General features: G+C 37.7%; 1 protein-coding gene across 1 annotated transcript; it reads left to right on the forward strand.

Moving 5' to 3' along the window:
• Window positions 1-4,516: 4,516 nt before the first annotated feature.
• Window positions 4,517-25,115, forward strand: LOC145226691 (integrator complex subunit 1-like). The gene is made up of 40 exons (XM_080092307.1): window positions 4,517-5,640; window positions 6,036-6,250; window positions 6,335-6,518; window positions 6,605-6,691; window positions 6,780-6,948; window positions 7,565-7,811; window positions 8,218-8,346; window positions 8,523-8,670; window positions 8,936-9,112; window positions 9,388-9,485; window positions 9,612-9,776; window positions 10,346-10,545; window positions 11,026-11,276; window positions 11,628-11,734; window positions 12,120-12,361; window positions 12,664-12,790; window positions 13,117-13,203; window positions 13,633-13,778; window positions 14,436-14,669; window positions 15,215-15,416; window positions 15,895-16,089; window positions 16,249-16,443; window positions 16,811-17,008; window positions 17,343-17,493; window positions 17,722-17,841; window positions 17,929-18,047; window positions 18,122-18,373; window positions 18,444-18,555; window positions 18,699-18,799; window positions 20,220-20,359; window positions 21,112-21,178; window positions 21,335-21,513; window positions 21,829-22,010; window positions 22,221-22,372; window positions 22,719-22,820; window positions 22,994-23,173; window positions 23,407-23,547; window positions 23,988-24,215; window positions 24,424-24,636; window positions 24,704-25,115. The coding sequence occupies exons 1-40, from the start codon at window positions 5,484-5,486 to the stop codon at window positions 25,031-25,033; spliced, it is 6,729 nt and encodes a 2,242-aa protein (XP_079948433.1). The 5' UTR covers window positions 4,517-5,483; the 3' UTR covers window positions 25,034-25,115.
• The last annotated feature ends 502 nt before the right edge of the window (window positions 25,116-25,617 follow it).

Consider the following 25,617-nt stretch of genomic DNA (forward strand, 5'->3'; position numbering starts at 1 on the left):
CTGGTTCAAATTAGTGGGACTGGGCCATTGGATATGGGTACTTTGTGGTGAGGTAATTTACAGTTACGACGTCGGCATATCTGTGGCAAGTTATCAATGACAAGAAAAAGTAATACCGTAATTTTCCAAGTATAGTGCGCCCCCGTGCATAATACGCACCCTAAAAATGGCATGTCGATGCTGGAAAAAAGCCTGTACCCATGTATAATACGCACCCAAATTTTTACTCTTAAATCCGTAAACGTAAAATTATTTCAGAAAAAAGATCATCTTTTGAAACAACCGGATGTTATTCTGCCGGTCAGTATCACTGCGCATGCGCTCGCAAAACTCGATAATGTTTAGGATTTGTGTAGGGTACATCGTGACGGTAAGCACTTAATGTAAAGCGGCAGGTACTGGGATACCGTTGATACACAAAAATAACAATCAAAATGAAACCCACTTGTGACGTCATAACCACACTCCCGCATTACATGTTTAAGCTGTTTGCCACTTGCAACAAAGTGAATGATGCGATTTAAACCATTATTGCTATATTTTTAATTATGTTTTACTGATTAATTATACTTTTTGTTTTAAGCCTGAAATTAATGTATCAAGCAACATATTTTTGAAATGTAGCATGGGAAGTACAAATATGAACGTAATTATTTTGCTAGTTTGCTTTAAAGTTCAAGTAATTGTGGTTTATCTCATATGGAATTAAACATCTGAACATTGCAAAGTCAAATGTTTCTGATAAACTACCATTATTTTAAACGCTTTTACGATATTTTAAATATATATCTGTTAAGGAGTTCAGGGGTTAAAGTTTGCGGTCAACACGTGTTTATTTTACGTCGCAGCTCGTGTTTGAAGTGGCGTCTTTTTAGAAGGGCTACTCTAAAATACGCAATCTACGCAATCTACGCAAACTATACGCAATCTACTAAAAAAAATTAACTAAGATGTTGACGGTTAGGGCTATTAGGGTCAGGGTGAGGGTTTGTGATACAAATAACTTTATAATTTAATTTCAGATGCCTTTCAGGTCTAATTTTCTCACAAGTGTTAACATGCGGTACCATACAGTGTTTAGTACCACTCTCAATACATATTAAGCCCAAACTGGACATCCAAAACTAAATTATAGTGCTATTGCGTAGATTGGTATTTTTTTTTGATTGGTACTTACCATTGGTATTTTGGCATTTGTTTTATCTTTATGATAGCTTTTTGCATGTTGGCAATGCCATGTGGAGGACTGCTTAATGACAAATGGAATATTATTACTATTCCAATAGATCTTACTTTTGTGGATGTCTGCAACAGAATATATAGGTGGTGATGTCGTTAATGGATGTAATAAACTTGCGTGCATTTTCTAAAAACCTGTACGCTTACCATATGTGTGCGTTTATCGTTTAACGTATTTGGTCAGAGTGGAAGTTTCGTGTTGATTAACAGCAGCTTCCACCTCTGCCATAGACAAGAACGTCTGAAATAAACACATCTGTTAAAAAAATAAAATGGGGGAAAGGAAAATAAATGTATTTTTGTAATGTACAGGTAGCAGGCTACAATTTTTTTTTTTTAATTTTTTTTTTCATTTCGCAGTAAGTGGTCAAGTGCAGTGTGTATAGACAAAGTCACTTTGTGTATAGCAACAGATTGTAAACACGCACGTAATTTTGGCAACATGACCTTTACTTCGCTAGAGCGAATAACCTTCGACTGAGGTCACAAAAAAGAAAATTACCTTTTCTCCAATAAAATTCATGACTTCTGCTCGATTTTCATGTGAAAAAGGCATAATTTAAGATTGCAGAGATAATTTTAAGGGTTTCCCGCCAAATTTGTTGATTTTTTCTTGACAACGGTAACCCAGTACCTGCCGCTTTACATCAAGTGCTTACCGCAATCCAGGGTTTATACTATAGAGCAGGGCTTCCCAAACTGGGGGTCGCGACCCCGGAAGGGGTCGCTTAACAAATTGGAGGGGTCGCAGAGAGCTGTACCAATTTTGAAGAAAGTACTCCATACACTGGCGTAGAGTACGGGGATACCGCATACCCCCGGCCTTGAACTTTGTATAACGTCGCAATGTCATTTTTGTTTAAGTTATGTCGGTTTTAAAAACCTTTCCAGCTAAGCGCAAACGCGCTTTTAGTGACGCCATTGAACAAACGTCGCTTGAAACGCAACAATTGCAATTGTTTTGAAATACACAGGCATTTTAATGCAACACAAAGATGGCATATAGAGTTATAGACTAACGTTTAATTAAGTATTGTGTGGCGCAATAACTTTCTCCGATAAAAATAGGCAATACATTTACGATTTCTAAGCAATGTTTCATGTCAGTTTGCAAAGCACTACAACGGCCAAAACTTGGTCCAAGGTGATAAGTGCCTATTTGCAAAACAATGTGACTGAAACTAAATGCTAAAGCACGTAAAAGGTATCGGTGTTTGGACGTGTAAAGTAGTAGACCGCGAGTACCGGTAGGTTGTTTTAAGTTTTCGCTCGAATTAGCCTTTCAATAAATACAATAAACGCACTTTTTGCATTGTTTATCATATTATCCGCGAAGGGTCGCGGAAAATTTATGGAGATTAAAAGGGGTCGCGATTAAAAAAGTTTGGGAAGCCCTGCTATAGAGATCAGTGGTGACACCCCAGCCCTGTCATTGACGCCTGTCACAAACAGTGACAAGTGTCACGAAAAAGTCACAACCCCTGTTGCGTTATGGTGTTAGTCGCTCTACCCAAAATCAGGGACACCCTGTCACAAATCAGGGACACCTGTCACAAATCAGGGACACCCTGTCACAAATCTGGTACAGCCTGTCAGTGACAGGCAGCGAGTGACACCCTGTCACTAAATTGTTACATCCCAGTGGGATGATCCCACTGATCTCTATAAACCCTGGATTGCGCTACTGGCCGTCACGGTTGAAGCAAATTGAAGCGTAATGGCGGCTGAAAAGGAAGCCCCAAAAATGCATTGCGGGCAATGGGGAGAGTGGAAAAATGACGATAATTTTTGTTTTAGGCATTTGTATAGCGATTTTTGCAGATATGATTTGTAGATTAATAGGACGCATGTATTCCAGTGTGTAATAACCTATAAATATGCGTAGATTGACTGTGATGTGTATTAGTGTATGTGTGCTGGATATACGTTATTAAGTTAGTGTTGAAATAAATCATTACTAAGTGGAAATAAATGTTTTATTGTGCAATATAAGTGGTTTGCGTGCTTTTTTAAGTATTTTAGACATGAATCCAACAAGATGTCTACTTCCTTCACACAAGATGATGTAATTCTTTGTGTGACATTACCTTGTGCTATTCCAAACTGTTGTTTTGGACTGTTATCAAACTTCAGGAAATTGTGACCAACATGTGGAATAACGTTTTAATTTAAATCACAAAAAACTAAAATAACATTTCAACTATTTTAACACTTTTTGACTTTTTTTCTCGATTGAGTGCATTTGGTTTTGGTCTTTATTATCTTGCCATGGTGATATTATGAAATTTTGCAATTCCATTTTACATTTATGATAAATTTGTTTCCAAACATTTCAGACATAATAGGGTTTATATTTCTTCAATAAGCAACCTTTATTGTCTCTGGTAAAATTCCACTGGAATGTTTCAGTCTCCTCCCAAACCCTCAAGCTTTATGACACTGCCAGATTACAATCCAGCCTTTTTCGACAACAAATACACTACAGAGGGATTGGAATCAGATTAAATATTTTTTGTGTGTATACTGCTCTACTTCCACTGTGTATGTTTTGTAATCATTTCTGACACTGTCTGTAACATGATATGCTGCACATTTTAAACGTAAACAACTTTGAGGTTTTATTTTTTTATTTTGTGAATGCACCATCTGTTATAATGGTGATCATCTGACAAAAAATACAGGATATCTGTATAAACTTGGCGGGTGTATTTGTTGCCTTCAGTCCTGTTTCGCAAGAATTTAAGTGATAACTGGTGTACAGGTGTGTTTTTGCAGAAAATTGCTTATTAAGTAGAATAAAAACAATATTTCATGATTCTGACTGAAATAGTACATAAATAGGCAACTCATTTGGGTAGTTAAACTCATCCACCCTAACTGCTATGATGTCTTAAATGCATTTATATGCACATGTATCTCTTTGAGATATGAGATTTTTATTAAGAGTTTTAGTTTGAGAATTCACAACATTAGAAAAAATTTATTCAACACATGTTGGTTGCAAACAGAAAAAGGGTAGATTAAATGAGCTAATTGTGAGCTTACTAGATTTATGGTTTGTAACATAGAAGGAAAATAATGTTGAACCTACTACCAAAAACTTTTAAACAGCCATATTTTAGCTCCAAGACTTTGCTGACAATCAAAAACAGCAGTTTGGATCAGCACAAGATGATGCTAAAAAAATCACCCAACCGTTCAACGGAGTAGCGCAATCCAGTGTTTATAGAGATCAGTGTTACATCCCCGTCTCGAATGAAGACCATTTTGTCTCATTGGATGTAACGCTGAATAACAATGCGTTTTTAGCCGTGTATTGCTGCAAGCGCAACAACACCTACGAAGTACGAACTACCACGAAGTCGGTTTTTTGAAGACAAAATTTGCAGTTAATGCTTAATTATAGTGGCGACCCACGACTTAAAACGGTTATGTGTGTTACTGTGTTCTGCGGTTACGTCAAATTACTGCGACACTAGAACGATCAATCGCGGAAAAGATTGCTAAAGGTTATGCCTATTTAGGTTGGGGGCGAGGTTTTTTGTATTAGTATAATACAGTATTTACCTGCGGTTCAGGAAAAAAATGCTTGCGTGCATGGAAAACGCCGAATCCAAAAACTGCTGAACCGCGCATAATAATAGCTTTAGCTATTACAAAGCGCTATACATAAGCATGTTTGGCCAATTCAGCAATATATCAGGTACACCTGATGTTCAGAAGACATGCCTCTCCGAGATTACACATTTTGGTGGTTACCTGATGTTCAGCACCAATGCATTACCATACAGTTTCTCATGTTCGCTTGCTTACAAATGCCAGCACCATTGCAATTTCGATCCTTTCACCGTACCACATGTTTTAGTGTTACCCACCAATCCAATATGGGTTGTTTTCCTTTTATTCTCACAAAATCTTCATCATCAGCGATATGAAGGTGCACCAAGTTATGCAAAGTTAACTGTTTGAAGGTGAACCAAGCAATCATGCATATTTTAAAACCATCTATGATAAACTTGAGTGTGTGCCAAGTCGATGGTTTTAATGACAAAATAATGTACAGCTTTGCTGTTGATTTCATGGATGCTTGTCTTTCTGCTCCCTAATTAAGAAAGCATGCATGAATAGCTTTCAGCATGATTGGGCCTAACATTCCCTAAAAGGCTTGCTCATGTTGTTTTGACCAGTTACATTAGGTTGTGTGTAATTTAACAATAATGCATTGATATCAAATATCTACAAACATGAGTACAATGAAGCGCACTGGTCTTGGGGGTGGGAAGAGAATTGCCCGAACTGCTTCTTCCACGCGGCCAACACAACCCCACAATTTATCCGATCAAAGCTTTATTGCACTAGGAACGAAAAACAAGCCAACATATGCTATAGGAAGTGGTGATGGTAAGTATATTCTCAATAATTTAGTATTGTTTGTATCATTTTTATCTGCATGTGAATAATGTATTTCTTAAACTAATGGTAGGCTGATGTTCAAGGTATAAAATGGAATTTGCCTTTAACTTAATGCTAAAAAATGGAATTGGCTATATATGGTATGTTTAAGTTCAATTTTAACTTTTGTTTTGAATATACATTTCGTTTTTTGTTTATTTGTTTTTCTGTTCTTGTGTAATGTCAAGTTCGGTATAAAGTGCATGAGAAAGTATAAAATGTGTTGCAGCCTTTACAGACGTGGTGTATTTCTTTTGCAAACCTAAAAAAATAAGACAACTGTTTCCCTAACTGTGGCTTGTACTAAAATGTCCTTTTTCATCATTTTTATTGTATCAACTTAGGTTTGCCACCAGGAAAGAAACTGAAGCCTTCCGGCACACCAAGTCATCCACACCTTTACACAATGGCACCAATGAGTCGATTAGCAACACCTGTGGAATCAAGCCGGATGTCTCCAACTATTCCTGAACCTTCTGCTCCTTGTATTGATTGTGCACCAGCTGAGTTGGTTGATCAAGTTCTGAAGTATGTAGATGTGGATCAGGATCATGTTGAGGTAAATGATTCCTCTATTGTTAAATTGCTTAATGTTGAATAAAATGACATGAAATAAAATAAAAAAGTTTTTTTTTTTGCTCAGGGTTTGCTGTGTGGAGCTATTCAAACTTTGAGACTGAACAAAAACAAGCCAGACATGACCACAATACTTTCAATGTTCTATTTGGCCAAAGAAAGACCCGATATGTTCAAAACAGAAGCAGTTATTGAGCATCTTGCCAGTTTGCTGAAAAAAGATCTGACACCAGAACCAATAAAATCGAAAGGTAGATTGCATGTAAATTTTAGCAATGAAATTTTGGAAAACCTTGTTTGACAAAATAAGGAGCATGTAACATTTCTGTGTATTTAGGTGTTTATATGCTGGCAATAATGAGCTGTAATATTATTAATGCTGTATTGGAGCTTTCTGAAGACTGGCCAGATCTTCTTGCAAAGGGTAAGATATAATCATAAGGCAAATGATACCAATATTAACCATCTTTAAGATACAGTTAAATACATAGATTTCTTTTTTTCTATTTTAGTGTTTCTTGATGATTCCTTGGCTGATCGTGTATGGGTTGATCACCCTGAGTGTCAAGTATTTGTAAGAAATATTCTCACTGCATTTGGTACAAAGGTCAATGATAGGTCAGAAGGTGACAGTGATATTGTGATGACAGATCTTACATCCAAAGAAGCATCAATTACAAGGTGTTTTTTAGGGATGTGCCAAAATTGCAAATGTTCTGTTTGGTCGAGCACCGAGCATCTCACGTTAATGCTCGGTGGTCGGCCGAGCACGCTCGGTGCATTATGACGTCACAAAAATCCCCTTTCTACGTTTCAGCTCTACAAGGCCTCTTAGGTCACCAGCGGTGTATTAAGCTGTTACGGGCCTCAGAAGTACACGTTTTTCCACAATCTAATACATTTGAAAAATCATTTGTTTTTTGTTCATAGACGCCCTTTCGAACACTAGTTACCTATGTCAGCAGGGCATGAATATGCAAATTTAACGCTCGGGTCAGTTTGTGCAACTGCTCGGCCGAGCAGCAAAAACAGCGATGCTCGGTACCGAGTACTCGGGTTCTGGCTCGGCTCGGCGCATCCCTAGTGTTTTTCAAAGTTATCATAAAATATGTCAAGTTTTATTTGTCTTAATTGACATTTTTCTCACTTTTAGTACATTCTCCTAAACATTTTTAGTTATCATGTAATGTAACGAGTTCCAAAGCGTTTAGCATTTTTTATTGATATAAAACATATCTACAATCTGAACTAAATAAAAAGCTAAAAATTGAATTTTTGGAAATGATTTTTTTCTCAGATTTCAAAATACAGCAGAAGTGCAACACCTGGCCATTGATATTCTCAAAGATCGTCTTTCACGGCGAATACCAGACATCAATCCAGTTGGTGGTGGTGCTGGACCTGGTGCTAGTGCAGTTGGTATGTCTGGTCGAAGTCTCATTAAGACACTTGCATCTACATGTGGAGTGCAGGAGATTCGAAGTATGTCAAGTCAGAAGCTTGAAATGTGGCTGCAAAATCCAAAACTGGTCAAACCAGCCCAGGTGAGCTGTTTTAACGCTTCACTCCTGGGCCTTGCTTGTTACAAATTGTGCATAGGTTATTCACAGTGTTGTAACTATGTTGTGTTTGTTTTTATGTGCCCTTTTGTGTGTGTGTGTATAAATGACTCTTCTGGTAAATGGGAATTCCTACTTGCCAAGCCCTCTGTTAGAATTAACTGAAACATGCAACAAAAGAAGATATTCTTTACTAACCATATTTGTTACCAGATTGCATTTACCAAATTTGTTCTGTATGATGCTTTGTAGCAAAAACTGTAAAACTTATGCTGTGATTTAAATGTAAAAACAGTTTTCTAAAAAATTACAGCAGTGGCACTTTATAATCAGTGCCATTAATTTCCGCATGTAAATTCATATCCCAACTTTACTATTTCCTTTGCAACAGGATTTATTGATGGCAATTTGCATGAACTGTAAGTCTCATTCGCAAGAAGATGTGGACACCATTGGCAACTTAACAAAGATGCGATTAAAATCCAAGCCATTACTCAATTTCTATCTAATTTGCCTTAAGGTTTGTTCTCATAAATGTTGTGGTTTTTCCAAGTAATTTATGACCAAACAAAGCAATAGCACCAGATCCTTCCTATTTGAAAAAAATATTAAATGCAGAATCTACATTTTTTCGAACAACATTAGGCACTCATAATGATTTTCTAAAGGTTTTTAATTGAACTCTGTATTTTTTAGGAACTTATTGATGCCCATCCAGATAACTTAAAGACCATGTTTAGTTATGTTTTGTACAATGAACTTTCCAATGCACGACATCCAGGCAACATGGCAGTTGTTGTGTCCACTCTGCAAAACTTTCCAGAAATTGGTGCAAAAACATTAGGTATGTTTATTTGTTACAGTGCTATGAGTTTTTTTACAAATAAATATGTCTTTCAACTTTGTTAAAAGCGAATCATTTTTTTTCTCACTGCAATTTTTGTGTTTCTGATGGTAAAATTATAAATAATGTTACTGCATTCCTTTGAATTAAAATTTTGAGTTGTTAATTATGTTTTAATCCATATATTTTTTTTTTCCGTCAAACCTTTCGAGTTATAATGTAGGATTGGCAAATACTGTATTAATAATGGTTGTATCATTTTCAGCGTCAGTGTCTCAAGATCTTTTGCTGCAACAAGAAGACTATCTTCGAGCTGTTCGTGCTTTATTAAGAGAAATAGTTCGTGCAATTAAGCATGAAATTCGGTTCAATGCTCTTGCCATAGGGCTTATGCAAGAACCGGATATGGATAAGTTTAATGCACTGGATCAACCACATAAAGGTAACTAAATTTGCACTGTATTTTTGTGGATTGGAAGTACTGCACCATAGATTGGTCGGAACTGGGAAATGTTATGATGTGAAACATGCTTTTATTCTATCATTTTTAAGAAGCAATCACACATTTTCAAAAAGTTTCATACAGAAATACTCTTTACAAGAAAAAAAAAATACTTTTTACATTTGTATGACATACACACATGCGTAATGGCACAGTAATCTAAACATGCCTGGTGAATACATCTCATTCTCACAAATACTTTATTTTCCCTGTAGATCGTTTTGTATCATCTACTGCTGATCTAATTTGCCTCACAATGTTGCTGAGCATCACACCTGAAGCCAGAGAAGCTTTATCAGTCATCAATGGAAAGGTTCAACTAACATCTCTGTTTTAATGTATTTTGTTCAGTTGTAGCTCTGTATATAATTTATGATCGTGGTTCTGAAAATAATCACCATTATACTTTTTAGTTTTGTAAACTACTTTTGTTTTTTAGAGAAAATCTGAAAGTAGTGTGGTCAATGTAGACGAGTGTTACTCCCAAATCAAGTTGCTTCATGCTGAAATACAACATGATGCACTGTGGTGGATGCACATGATTGTTATTCCTCGATTGAACAGCAGGATGACTCCGGCAGAATTTATTCAGCTGCTACAGAAGGTGAGATTACAGACTTTTTTGCCAATGTGAAAATGATTTTTTATTTTATTTTGGTAGAAGTTAGAATTTACACTGTAACGAGTAAAGCCTAGAAAGTGGTGTTTTTCTCTATTCTATCAACAAATCCAGTTAATCGCATAACCAATTTTCCACAAACTTTTAGGCAAATAATTGGATTATGTGATAAAACGAATCATTTTCTTAACTTTGAATGTGGTTTGGATTATGATCCTTATACAAATATGCAATGAACTGCTTTGCAATTAACCACATTGTTCTGTAATGACACAGTCTGTGTATGAGTTACAGTAATCTGTGCATGATAATATCTGTTACGTCTATTTTGTAAGTCGTTTATACCAAATTGTTGATGTTTGTTTCCATAGACATGTTTCAATTTCTGACCTTATCCTTAAAAATGTTCAAGCGTTGTCAGACAATATAAAGACATTTACTGCCTGGATTAACACTGAGCATAAAAATGGCAATGCTTGGCCTAAAAGTTTTTGTGCAGTTGGTATGTAATTGTCTTATTGCACATTAAATGACCCCAAAATGTTTTTTTACAGATTTTGTTTTTGAAACCTGCTGACACATACCACATTCGAGACAACTGGCCACCAGAGGTCGATAGAGCATTTCTTATCAAGTCTTGTCATGACTCTGCTATGTTGGAAGGATCTCTGTTGAGGTTGGCAGCTATTGGTCTCTCTCCTGAACATCCTCTTGCACCAGCAGAAGCTCTTGACCTCATTGGTCAACTTGTAAGGTGAGATTTCACCATGAGAATATTGCAAACTGGAGTTGTGTTGGTCAAACTGTGCTTACAATTGAAAGTATTAGTTCAATAAAAAAATTCATGTTTTAAGCATTCCAATGCAAGAAACTGGGTGCTAACAACATTTATAGTTTGATTTCAGGCCATCACGGTGGCTTGTTTTTGCCAGAATAGCTCTATATAGTTGAAGATGATGTCTGGCAACAGTTTATGTAGTGGCTTGTTTTATTTGCTTATGTAATGATCTTAGATATACCTTGGTGGTGTTACTTGCTGAAAGTTGAATTACAGACATAATATATATATTGAATGTGTCGATGTAGTATAGAACATTCTCAGGTCAACTTAAATGCAAGTGTATAACATCTGTAAATTTGTTCCTGGCAAACTATATGTACATATTTGTAAATATATGGTTGTGTCAAAAATATGTTTTTGTACATGAACAACCATTTACTTTTATTGGAACAGACGGGCTGCTGTTCTTACAAGACATTCTTTCAACCCACTCACAGTGGAGCGATCAGATGTCATCGACACTATTCTAGCACTCTGCCAATATCATCATCCTGGCAACATCAAACTGCCTTCAGAATACATTCCACCTTCTTTGGCCATTTCCCAACTTTACTGGACAGCTCTACAAAGCTTGTTGATCATTATTTGTTTGAATCCCAACACTATTGGTCAGCAAGCATGGACCACTTATCCTATGTTAAAAGGTGTTGAAGCATATTTTGTTATTGGTTAGGTGCAAAAAGTTTATGTAGGACTTTAACTCACTGCATAAACATGCAAAACCATACAGTTGAGGTCAATGTAACAAACATTGTATAATTGCGTAGGTAAACTTTTGAGGCATCTTTGTCATTCCAACATAACACAACAAGAAGTGTTTTGTGCTTGTTTGGAACGCATTGTCAACTAACATATCAAACTTTACCTAAGTAACAGTACTTTATTTGTAGACTTGTCTGGTTATTTAGGATATGTATGTTTTTGTAACAACAAATAAGGTGCATTAACAACAAATTGTTTGGTAAACACCTGTTTACTACAAACTGTGTTTTTAGTTTTGATGGAAATGGCAATTGTGAATCGCTTCACATATCCTCCCGTGACTGTGGTGGATGAAGAAATGAAAAATCAAATGATTGGGAAAGAACATCAAATGGCAACGGTAACATTTTACATTCCCTGATACTGTTACATATATACTGTTTTGCCCACAGCAAAAACTGCCCAAAGTAAATTACTGGAGTTCAGTCACAAAAATTGCTTATTTGATTCTGACTAATCTTAAACATGTAACTAAAATGTATTAAAGGGAATTGATGGTTAATGTATTACCAGTCTTGTTTTTTGTGTATATTATATCTGTTTTGCAATGTTTTAATTATGGGAGAGGAAATGCCCACATATATTTTGTTTGTGTTTTCGTGACTTTGTATTAAGCTGCTTTTATTTTTTTAGGCCTTTTTGCTCTTGGTAGAGTTGGTGTACTTTGTTTTACCAGTGTGATTCACATAACCATGTTAACATCTACCCTATTATTTCACCTTTAGCTGGAGAAAGCTGAGATCCTAGAGTTTGAGTCTCATCTTGCTGCTGTGACAACTCGACAAGTGATTACGGAAGAGAGCAGTCTTCTTCTGTCCCAGCTGATTGCAATGGACCCACAGGGTCACCCAAGAAGACCGCCAGATCGCGTACTGGAACAAGTTGGCCAACTGTCGTATCGACTCCAACTTGGTGTTTGGTTATGTCGCTCGAGACAACCAGACTTTTTGCTTGACATAATTAATAGGTAAGGGCGAGAAATTTTTTATTTGGAAATTAAAGTAAGCCCTTGGGTATGTTATTATCCTTCTGAAAATTCTTCTGGTGAATTTCGATGAAAATGAAACTCTGCTGGACTGAAAGGTTATGAATTAGGCAAGAAATAAATTTAGGCCATATTTTAATTGCTTTAAAATGTATATGTATACTTATGAATTTGTAATGTTGAGACTCTTTCAAGTAAGTAAACTTTGAAGTGTTACTGTAGTACCAGCAAACCTAAAAAAGTATTTTAAACATTCCTATACACTCTATTACTCATTGTCTCAGACATGGTGAAAATCAATCAATGAGTTGGTTGCCAGACCTTGTAGCATCAGCTAAGGGTGATGTAGGACGCTTGCCTGTTCAATGTCTGTGCGAGTTTCTTCTGGTCCAAGACAGCGAAGTGGAAAAGGTAATCACTACAGTTACATATGTCTTATAGAAACTAGGGATGCACCAAAACAGCAAGTGTTCTGTTTGGTCGAGCACTGAGCATCAAAAACAGTGATGCTCGGTACCGAGTACTCGGGTTCTGGCTCGGATCGGCCCATCCCTAATAGAAATTACAGTTTTCTTTCATTTTCTGTTTAAATGCTAATGTAATTGTCAAAACTTGCTTTCAGACTATAAGGTATGACATTTAAAAAGAAAGCAAGTTTTTATAAAGCCAATAGTTGAATGAACCATCTCTGTGTGAATATGCCACCTTAAACTTAAACATAATAACATGTTTTTTAGCTGTCAAGTGGTGGAATTCACACAGAGGAATTAATTTCCCAACTTCGACAACTTCTGCTACAAGACAACTATGATGAATCTGTTCAGGTGAGAGAAAGTAGAGAAATTACCCTCCTAAACTCTTTAATTAACAGCCATTTTTGTACTTTGAGTAGAATGAGACATATAAACAAATATCTGTCTCAAATTTATGAAAAACTTTCCATTCATATGTCATATTGCATGTGTCAAGGGGTAATGACAGAAATATACATTGTTCTACTGCAGTTGTAACACAGACTAATCCATTCTTTGCCTGATCGGTTGAGCGATTGACAGGAGGATTTCTTAAAATATAGGGTACAGTTTGAGGTTCACAGATCTCATTGCAATTAAAAATATGATGTGATTAACCTGGTATGCGATTAACCAGATTTGTCTGTACCTTTAAAAAATGTTTTTCTATTCGGATAATAGTACAGTACCATCAAATTATCCTTATTGTTTTCATTTAATGCAGATTTCAATACTTTGCAGGTGATCCAGTATTTTCTGAAGCGTCTGTATTCTCCGCAAATAGTTACCCGTGAAAAATCGCGCATTGCACTATCTATGATTCTGTCCAATATCGGCGACGAACAACCCATGGAAATGGAAAAATCCGACAACGAAATTAGTTACAAGTAAGTATAATGCAAAAAACACACCAGTGTACTTCCAGTATACGGGGTCAAGACGTTGGTCACAACACCAGGTCGACCGACATCTTATCTTATTGATGTAATTTTAAGCAACTTCAAAAGTTTGAGTATAAGTTTTTGAAAATAGTTTAGGCCAGTGGTTCTCAACCTTATACAAATAGTGTACCACCTGATGACCTTTTCCATTGCTGCTAACCACCTAAACCCTTTTTTGAATGGGTAGCCCAAGAGATAGGCCTTTTTTTCTGTCCAGGCTAGCATATTTTTGAAACCAGCAAAATTAACATTATCAACGGAATGTCCAAACCACCTGTTTCGCCCCGAACAAATGCTGATCAGTTGGACCAGTTGAGTTACAATTTTGGATCCGACTTAATCGAGTATAACAGAAAGCTACTCGCGTTCCACTTAAAAAGCTCCGACGTGCCACAGCATGAGAACCACTGGTTTAGGCTAGTATTAAAAATATACATTAACTTACTAAGTTACGCTGGTGTCAATAGTATGTCGTTTTGTAATATGTGTTTCTCATTCAACTTCCAAAACAGGAGTTGGACTCCTTTAAAACTTTTCATAACAACGAATAAAATTCTCGCACGACTTTGGTTACTTCACTAAATACCACTTTTACTTTGGCAGATGGCTGTTACATGACTTAGTGCAGTTGCCGCAATACGCCACAATGCTTCGTCTTGTAACGGTCGATGCAATCCGCAATGCTGTGTTGATAGCCGCCGAACCGCTGGCAGTAGCTGCTTATGTAACGTTCCTCGCAAATGACCTGCAATTCGAGGCGACTGGTGGCGATAGAGAGCAGATGTTGGAGCTTTCAACCGGAGCGGCTCGCATGGCCTCGCATCTGCTGATTGACCGGTTAGTTTTGTTATTTTTTTCTGCGCCTAAAGTAGTTGTGATTGTTGGTGTCTGTAAGATTAAACAATAACTTGCAACCACTTGTTGAAGACGTGATTGTGGATGGCATTTTGATTTTAATAGTCCCCTTTTTTTTTTTTTCTGTTTTAGTGCTTTTAAATTTGCACACATGTTGGTTATTTATCCAAAGTTGATTCTTTACAAGTTTGATCTCGGATGATCCAGCAATTTAACCATAAGCCCACAAATTGTTAATTTTTCTAAACGGCTATACTTAATAAAGTAAATGACCCAGGGTTTTAATTCATTACTGATTGGTGCATTGTAAAGTATTTTAAAGCATTTTGTGATCTTTACTTATATTCACCATTTTACATTTAAAGCTGAAAACATAAGTGATAATTTTAGTCTACTGAAGATGCCAAAACATATGGTGAAATATCTATTCTTTGCAAATACTGTGTATAACATACACTGGGTTTCAGATTATAACATATGTGATACTGTCGCTTTAAAAGTAATCTCATATAATTTTCTTGCTGTAGGCGTATCGTTGTCCAGTCGACCATGGACTTGACGTCATCCCTTGCCAGTGACGCACCGATAAGCGCGTGCCAGAGTTTTGTGACATCACTTTTGCACATCTTTGTGACGCACATTCGTCATGCTCTGGAACACGATGCGCGTAGAATCAACGCCGACGCAGAGGCTGCCGACCGAATTCCCTGGAGCGATTCACAAGACGAGGTGCGTGTTGTTTGTTTACAAAGATAAAAGATGAGATCATATTAAAGCAATGTACCGATACAATGATAAGTTAGAGTAGAAAGTGAACACTGTTTCGACCTATAAGATCTTATTCATACAGCTGGTGACGAGAAATTAGCCGCACAGGATAGCCAGACTAAGGCACTCAAGTTTTTATAGTGATATTTTTGTGGGTATTTATAACATTCAGCCGACACACACCACTTTGTTTCAGCTGCTTGACTATTGTGAATCCAGTTCTAGTGTGGTTTGTGCCCAGTTGTGGCATCCGCAAGATGTGGTAAATCATGGCTTTCTACGTAAACCAACGAAAGCAGTAACATTTAAAAAATATTGGTGCATGTTATAGACTCTAGTTTTATTAGTTTTTTTTTCGAATAGGAAATACAATTTGGCAGCTAAACCGCAGGCGCAGCTAACTGTTACAAAACACAAAACGACAACATTTTCCTCTTAGATTTACGTGAAATGGCCGAACTTCGGAGCTGCTACTCTGCATATTCTTGTTCCACAAGCAAGTATTATTCTGCTAGGATTCGGTCCACCTTCGTATAGAACACAGCAAGGTGCTATGCATTCCGACCAGGCTGACGTCATTTACCACCAGCTCATGGGATATTGGTTTAGCGAGGAGGGCTACGTTATTCCACAGGTAAATAGATAATGCTGAAAACACTTGATTAAATAAGAATTAGTTGGTTGAATTAGATATGTTTTCCACAGACGTGTAAAGGATCGGTTTTTGCCTTCGGTTTTGGCATAAAACTCGTTTTAAGCAATTTAATAATCGTTTTCTGTAACTTTGCCACAGGCCTATTTGATGGATACACAAGAAGAGGCACTGCTTCTTCCTGATTGGTTGAGACTTCGAATGTTGGGGTCAGAGGTTACTCCTTCCACGCGGAGATTAGCTTTTGCAGCGGTTCGTGACCTTGAAGTGGGACAACTGATTCTTTTTATTCAGTCGTTTGGGATTCCTGTCGCTTCCATGGATCTTCTCTTACAGGTTGAAATAAAATTCTAAGATTTTTGATAAAATCTTTTATAGCACCTAAAACAAACTTAGAACAAGCGATGAAAGTGATAAAGTGAATGTGAATAAAAATAATATCCAAACAAACTGGTTATAAATAATGTGTTGTATCCGTTCATATTTAGCAGCAATACTCTTACAAAATTAAAACTTGCTCACAAAAATTAACTAAGCTATGTCTTTTGGGGCTAATATCCAATAGATATGGTCGCAAACACTATAACGTCTTATAAAAGATTTTTTTATTTTGGGAAAGTCTTATCTGTAGTAAGATATTTCTAAGATCAAACATAGCAAAACAATGGCTAAATCACTATGTTCTTTGTTAAATTATTTTCAGGTCTTGGATTCTCAGTGTGAAACGAACGCTGAAGTGATTTTGAACGCTACAAGCAGTAACTCAAGTTACATGGTTCGTCTTATAGAGGTGCAAGGCATGAGAGGTTGTAAAGCTGGATCCAAATTCAGAACGTTACTCAAATCCCGTAGTGAGGAATCGACTCAAGTTGCGGCTGGTGGAAGACCGTCGGTCATTAAGGTACTTTCAATCTTTTGTGTGAACTATGTTTGTAATGCAGAAGCAAATTTACTATGGACTCAGAGTACAATCTTTAGGTCCCCTAAAACATAGGGCTCACATGCCATGACAAGGTAGGTGATAATAGTCATTATTCAGATTTTAGAATGCCTTAGCAATCTACGTAAAACAATGTGGCGAACAACGGTATGGCCTTTTTTTCCTAAACAACAGTACCACACAGGATTTAGTTGTTTTTTTTAACAAAAGCCAAACGGGCAAATTTAAGTACTTCGACCATTGTTACATATTTCCGCCTCCTATGTCAGAGATAAAATTTCGTGAGCTTTTGTAGATGGCCTCCCAGTCTATGGACAACCTTCCCTCCGCTCCAACAAAAATGGAAATTGATTTCACAGAATCAGAAACAGTGATTAAGCGAAAATTTCCTCCGAACAGCCTCACTGCTATGAAAGAACGCCTCAATAAATTGTTTTCACCAAAAGGTGCGTAAAGATAACTACAAAAAATGCTATAAATACCCACAAAAATGCTAAACATTTACCTTCAAAAGTTTGAAAAGCCTTTTTATTGGATGCAACCAAATGTTAACAGTTATTTACTAGATAAGCTGATCGCTAAATATTCTTGGAAAATTACTCTAGAAATTTTAAATTTTGTGTACGAATATGTATTTTGTTATAGTGCACTTTTCATTACTTTTATTAACACAGAATCCAGTTACGACGATTGGATGTCTTTACTGCAGTCAATTAATCGACCAAAGAGTCCAAACCTGAAACATCCAACTTCACATCTGTGTGTGAACGCTCTTTTCCAACTTATCAACACAGGTAAACATAACGTTTATCATACACAACGACCAGATACAGGAAATACGGATACAGATTCTTTCAGTGGTATTTTCTCCCGTTTTCCAGATTTTATTTCGTCGCTTTTCAAAACCCCATCTCGGAGTTGTTCTCTGATGCGCGCACTCGACCGTGACCTGGGCTCGCTCAAGCAGAAACAAGCTGGAATTTTGGACAAGTTTGCACAGGTACTTTATCTTAAATACTCATATATCGCTACATTTAAGAAAGTAAGACCACAGACATGATTGTCCGCATACAGATTATGAACAAAATCTACGAACATGGCAAGAAATTAGCGGATGAGTCCAAGCACAAAGCACGAGCCTTGGTTGTGATGGCAACAAGCTGGCAGGCCCGTCACGAGTCGGTGCATAAAGGGATTCGTCCACGGCGACTGTCTTCGACGTCTGAGGGCGGCGACAATTTGCGTCAATCTGATTGGTCGAGGCTGGAAGAGTTTCTTCGTGAGCAAATGGTGTTCCTTGACAACGACGAAGAAATTAAATCTAAGGTAAAAGTCGAATGCGAGTTTGCTACAACATACGAACAAAACTGTTAAGAGGATGTCGCCACATTAACAGGTTGCATTGGTCGCTCAAATTCTATTGGAGGAGATTGGCCATCGACACACGCTGATTGGTCGAGGAAAGTCGATCTCCGACGACCTGTGCTTTACAAGTGTTGGAACGTCAGGTTTGAAAATTTTTGTCTGACTTCCACCACCTTTTTAATGTTTCCTAACGAGTATTAAAAAAAATAACAGTCGTTTAGTCCCTATCCTGGGACATCACAACAGAAAAGGTTTCACAAAGATAACCTGTTTGCCATGCATGTAGGTTTGCTTGTCGACTGGTTGCAACTACTTGATCCCGAACTTCTTGCACATTGTCCGCATCTGCAGCGAAAACTGTTGTTTGAGAAAAATGAAACCAGCAGCGTAAGTTTTGCAGTTGTAAATCCATCCGAAAACCCATGTCTCAACACTTAACAAAGTCTTTTTTGTGATAAAATGTTTTGCCAAGTGTAGGGATGTTCAAAGTAGAATAACTGGGTATTCTAGAATAATTGTTTCGAATCTAGAATATCGAATCCAATTCTTATATTATTTTTAAATGTGCAATCATTAATCTTGACAACAACTAAAGTAGACCAGTTTAATACATTATAGAACATATTCTTCATTTATAATGTAAAAAAGAACCAACCAAAACAAAGAAAAACACTGGGAAAAAACTTTGCACTACTGCATTGAAACTAAATGCCCAAAATCCACAAGGCCAGAAAAATTACCAAAAGGTTAAAAGATAATTATAACAATTTTATTTAGTGATTTTTATTGCCTTCAGTAGAAGTAACTATGTTGTAGGCATGCTAAGGTAATTTGATTTGTATGGTGGTTGAGGACAGACATAGACTCCCTAGCGCACAAATATGTAACGTTTGTTAACCTAAAACAACTGCAAAAACAGGCACCCTAGCAAACAAAGTTTGGACATTGGATGATTAATTATTTCAATTCCCAATAAACTACCTGCGATTTTGCAACACAAAATGTGAACATTGCACCGTTTACCCACTACATTTTTATGTTTGACCCAATCGTCACATGTTTGGGATTCCTTTACTGTTTTGCGATATTAACAGACAATCCCATGCTTCCAATCGCTGCCTACCGCTATGACCGTTAAACGTTTTTTGTTGTCAAAATCGGAAAACAATAAGATGCTGGTAAGACGTTGCAAAAAGTCGCCGGTATGTCGTTTAATGGCATAAACGTAATGACGTGAGATGCGTAACAAGTGCGCTAATCGTTAATTATGCCTCCAATGCACAACCGTCGTTATGGCGTTGCTATAACGACTTGGCGGTATGGCGTTGTGTAGCGCTCCCTGATTTTACAGCGACAAGTCACTTGCCGTCTTTTGCAACTGGTACAATGACCGGGCGTCGACGTAAAAACGTAACGCATCTGTTTACATTTTTACCAACGGCGAGAGCACACATTTATATCGCTTCCAATTACCCGATATAAACGGCAAAAATGGATTCGAATTTAACTGGATTCGAATCTAAAGGATTCGATATTCTACTTTGAACATTCCTAGCCAAGTGGTTCTTGCTCTCAAAAAAATGTAGCCAAATATGAGTCAGTTTTATCGCATAACCATGCTACCAAGCTTTTATCAAATTAACCGGACGATTTTGCAAACAAACGACTGCGGTTGGAATTTACGATCCCTATTAAACGAATATTGCGATTAACCGGATTCGTCTGTTACACATTTTAAGCCAAGTTTAAAAATCTTTTTGTTGGTGTGTGTGAAAACACTGCTAATGTGTAAACACTTAAATTTTAGCCTCAGAGCGCTTCATCCGTGTTCAACCAGGCGTATCTGCTTTCCCTGTTAGTCCAACACTGCAACTGGTCAACGATCCACAATTCCATACAGTGGCTGCTAAGCGACGAAACCCCTGATCCCACGGATGACAAACAAAGGTTTATTACTGGTGTTGTAAACAATAGCAAACTTCCAAAGGAGACCCAGAGTATCATGGTGTCTGGACAACTCTTTCTATTTGAAAATCTCGGACGGAATATAATGCTGTGTAAACCATCATAAAAATAGAGGTTTTAAACCTACCTGTTAGTGTTAGGGATGTGCCAAAACTGCAAAAGTTCTGTTTGGTCGAGCACCGAGCATCTCCTGTTAATGGTCCGTGCTCGGCCGAGCACGCTTGGTGCATTATGACGTCACAAAAATTCCCCATTTTACGCTAGTGGTAGCTCTACAAGGTCTCTTACGTCACCAGCGTTTCATTAAGCTGTACATCCCATGAAGTACGCGTTTTTCCACCATCTGATACATTTAAAAAAATCATTCGTTTTTGTTCATAGACACCCTTTCGAACACTAGTTACGTATGTTAGCAGGGCATGAATATGCAAATTTAATGATCGGGTCAGTTTGTGCAACTGCTCGGCCAAGCACCGAGCATCAAAAACAGCGATGCTCGGTACCGAGTTCTCGGGTTCTGACTCGGCTCGCCCCATCCCTACTACCTATGCAGAGAAACCGTTTCCATAGCCTTCTAAAATACAATATGAGAAACATATACAGTGACATTGATTCTTTTACGTAACTTGAATGAACCGACAACATGATCTAAATCTGGATTGTTTTACTGAAGTCACATGAAGTCTCCAGGATTGCACGATCGGTTGTGTAACTTAATATATTTGTTTTTACAGCCCAACGTTGGGAGTGAATGCCAAAACGGCATTGGATTTTCTGTGGGTTGTTATACAAGCTCCTAAGGTTGGTAAATATGAAACAATATTACTTTTTACCAAAAGTCTAGTAAAGGAAAAAGGGTTTTCAATCCATGCTTCTATTAAGTTCTAATACCATTAAAAAATCTTCTGATTTGTTTAAGCGTTAACTCTTCTAATGTCCGTTTTTGATTGCTTTTAGATCTGGCAAGGGCGAGAGAACAAAAGTACAAGGGTCAATGAACCCGTGTTGCGCTTGACCCCAGGTCAGTTTTGCAGGTTACTATCGTACATTGTAGCGGCGACTGCCAATCATAAGAGCGGAGACTCTTTGCCACCTGACGGATTTTCTTACCTGGAACTCTTCAGCGTTTATTTCAGGTGAGAACAAGGTCTCTATATATTTGGGTTGATAGGCTTTAGTAAACTGATTATTGGCTAACTGGCGAGTCCTAACCTTGTTGAAGTAAACCATTATGAGTTGTGACATGAAAATGTTCAAAACATCAACCGTATTGCAGAAGGCAAATCTTACTAAATCAATAGAAATTCATAGAGCTACAAATGTTTTAGTGAACACCTTATTTTTTGCCCAACAGACTGTATAAAGCTATCTACAATTTTCAGAACTTTTACAAAATGACAGTTTTGCTTTGGAACATTTATCTCAACTCCGCTACCTTTGTTGTATTGCAGCAAATTCGCGCAAGATCGGGCCAGTCGTCCTCACATGGCTTATGTTGTCGAGTTCGTGCGGCGGAAGTTAGATACGTCAAAACCGCATAGCGACATCTGGTGGCAGATTTTAGCCCAAATTTATATTTTTCTTCCAAATCACCCCTCGTGCTCCCAACTACACCAGTGCTCCGGCGTACATAGTAAATCAGTCTTTGTATACCTTCTTTTTCACTATTGACTAGAAAAACGTATGCTGTCATCGCAATATTTGATAAAGTCGAAATGTTTATTTTGCACATTGCAGCATGATTGGAAATTATTAACATCAACTTTAACAAGAAATACAACAATTAATAAATTTTCAGATAACTTGGAAACGTATGTAAAGTTTTTTTGATATGTATCTTCAGGTTCAAAACCGCTTACTCAATCTGAGCTGTGCACTTTTGCTGATGCCGTTGCGAGCGCCAAAGTTGGTTCAAATTGTCGCACGGACGCCCTCCTGTGTTCACTCTTAAACCGGTTGGGTTACGTGAGGTCAAGTTCAAGTATTTCCACTCAGGTGATTTTTTTGTTAAAAAGGGTTTTGTTTTTTTTGGGTTTTGCAAATTGAGCAACAATCTTTAATGTCAAATAAATCTTCTTATTTGCTCTTGCTTATGTCATGAGTTTTAAACCGTTTTTTTTTGCAATAAATACCATAATCATGTAATCATGAATTGTGTTGTGGAGCACTTATGGTGATTAAAAGAAAGTCTTTTTAAGAATCTTCTTTGTAGTGTGAGTGACTTTGAATTTACTTTACGACTTTGAAACTACATGCTTCAGAACGCTGTTTATTAAATATTGGTGACTAGTCTATGACGTCTATGTATAAGCTAATTTTGGATACCGATTTCAACTACCAGGTGAACACAAGCATGATAATGACGAGTCTCGACGCCGCTTGTGACGCAAATCTTTTGCTGTGTAAGATTGCGAGTGCTCGCCCCTTTCTCCTGCTTAGAAAGGTAAGTTTTTGTTCCTGATTACCACTTCGTTTGTTGTACCAGTTGACCTTTTAAAAAAATCTTATTCAAGTGAATATGTTTACGTCTAACTACATGTTAAATTAGCTAACATCAAAAGCATTTTTTTTCGCTGTACCGTTTACTTACGTAAAGCATACATTTGTACTTTCCAGCTCGAACTTCTTTCGTCAATGTTGCGAGGTCGTACCCGCCACGATTTTTCGCAATTCAAACTTCAACATCACCTTCCTTTGATGCTCAATACCGCCACCTTGCTGAAGCAACTTTCTCCCTTTCTTTTCCAACCTTTACACGAGGTGGCGCTGTCCGGAATAATGGAAACGTTTTGGCAAGTACGTGAAACTTCAATAAGAAATAGATGCCTTTTTAGTAAATAAAACATATTTTGTTATGTGTCATATGAAAGTAAAGATGTTTTCCTGAACATGTCGCTTTTGCTCCATGAAGAAAACTAAAAAAATGCTCTTTGTCGCAACGTTGTGCTTCATTTTCCTCATTCGCTGCTTGTTGAATACACTGAAAAAAGTAGCAAAAATTAAGTAAGGTTTGAATTTTTACGTTTCAGATGGTGAGAAATTACTGTCACCGAGCTCGACGCCAAATGCTTCCGGTTCTCACAGCAACTTTGTCACTCACACACGACTATCTCACTCATTGTACGAGTCGGGCAACTGCTATACTGTCCAGACACGCTGCTACATTCCAGGTTCGGAAGTTCGGACATTGTGTCACAAGTTCTAATATTACATTAAAAAATGACTAAAACAATTAGAAAGAAGTGCCTGTTCTGGAGATAGCCCCGTTAGAGTTGGTTCATAGCCCGCCACACACAAGCCAAAAATGTCCTTGCTGACCAGTTGTAAAGTTTACTTTAACGCATACTTACATATATATGTATCCGACCTTTTTTGTATCCTTGCCACCTTCAGGTTTGCGATTCGTGTTAAGCTGTTGCAATTTGCAATGTACGCGATGGGTTCATTTCCGCGTTTAAAAAGATTGCGTCTGGCGCTAGGATTAGAAAAACCGGCCATGTATTGGTAACTGTAATAAGTTAGGAATACCTGACTTTAAACTTGGCTAAAGACTTGTGTCCATCAGCTATCTAACAACTTTCCAAGTACAAACAAATCGATTCATCGACAGACTTTGCATCGCACGTACCACGACCACGATCACATCGTCACGCTCGTCAATACCATGCAATCGGTTGTCGGATCTCCGTGGTCTGGATCACTCGAAACTACGACCCTCTCACACGGCTCAATACGACCACCGGTCCTGTCTATCCCTTCCACATTGGCCAATTCGCAACCTAACTCTGTGTATTTGGATTTACTAGCAAAGGGTCAGGATCTGCAGAACATTTTACAAGTATGTCCAAATCCTAAGTCATACATGTAATATAGTAGGTTGAAAGTACGACTCAAATCGCTGGATTTAATACTGGTTGTTTAGCAAACCAAATATGAATCCATTTGCGATATTTCTTCTGTTCTGCTTCTGTTTCATTGCACCCTACTTGATGAAATTCCTTGTGTAGATATGTTTGATTAACGCCTATGACTTCTCTTTCCATCAGGCGCTCGCCGATTTCGATGAGTCATCAAAACGTCGCGTGGATGACTTGACACCTTTCCTCCCAGAGCTCATTCGACATTTCAGCGAGAGTGACGACAGAAGCGTGAGAAAATCAGCTATCGGAGCTGCTGTGCGACATGCTCGTGCTGACCCAAATTGCGCAACAAAACTGGTTCTGCCGCGTTTTCTGTCGTGTTTAAGAGAAGCTGGAGTGGTAAATTTTTGTTTATTTGTGTTTTTATTCTCAATTTTCAGGTATATTACTAATTTTCAATCTTTAGGTCAATGGAGATTCGGGAGGATTTTCCCACAATGCAAAGCGGGATTTACTCTCTCGGTCCCTTCTGAACGACTCCGCCAACATGGCACGGGATATCATCCAGTACTTACCAGAAATGACGATATTGTCTCGTGAAGATGCCGCGCTGCTGCTGGGTGCAGCCTATGACGCCGGAGCCAGGTGTGGCGCCGCTTTGGCTTATCCGGAACCGATGTCCGGTGACGTCAGAGCTGATAAAAAGGATTTCAGTGACGTCAGCGATATACTTGCGCGCTGTTTTTGGCTTATGTGCGGATTTAATGAGAACGACATGCGAGGAGTTTCATCATGAAAGTTTCAGTTGGCTTATTGTTCCGCAGTACTTTGTTTTGTTTATCAAAGTTTCGCAATGCAAAATAAATTTTCCCTTGCAACTACGTGTGGTGAAACACAAAACACGAAGCCGTTAGGTCTTTTCGTTTACCTTTTTAAGTCTAAGCTTTCGCCTCTCAACCAGTCAAAAAGTTCAAAATTTAAAGACAAGTTCGCAAAACGTGCGCAATGATGTTTAATGCGAAACAAATGGATTAAAAATGATCATAGCTTGACGTCAGGGTGTTTCGAGTGTCAGCTGCTAGACCATATTTGGCAGCAAAGAGCTTCGAGGTACCCGCATTGATTTTCTGGCAAAGCGAATCACCGATTTTGAATCGAACACACGACACGACTTTGCCAGTCGATCGTACTGATGAAGTAGGCAACGTGCGTGGTTACGATCAAGTCACATTTAATAAATGTTATCATTCAAACAGAAAGTGAAGCCAGCGAAAGAACCAAGAAAAAAACAAGAAATAGATGAAACAGATTGGGCAACTGTATTCTTGCTTTCACACTTTTCACACACAGAAACAAAAAGGCACTATTTGATAGTTAAAT

This window comes from Phallusia mammillata, chromosome 1 (genome assembly GCF_965637545.1).
Source record: "Phallusia mammillata chromosome 1, kaPhaMamm4.hap1.1, whole genome shotgun sequence".
NCBI classification, from domain to species: Eukaryota; Metazoa; Chordata; class Ascidiacea; order Phlebobranchia; family Ascidiidae; genus Phallusia; species Phallusia mammillata.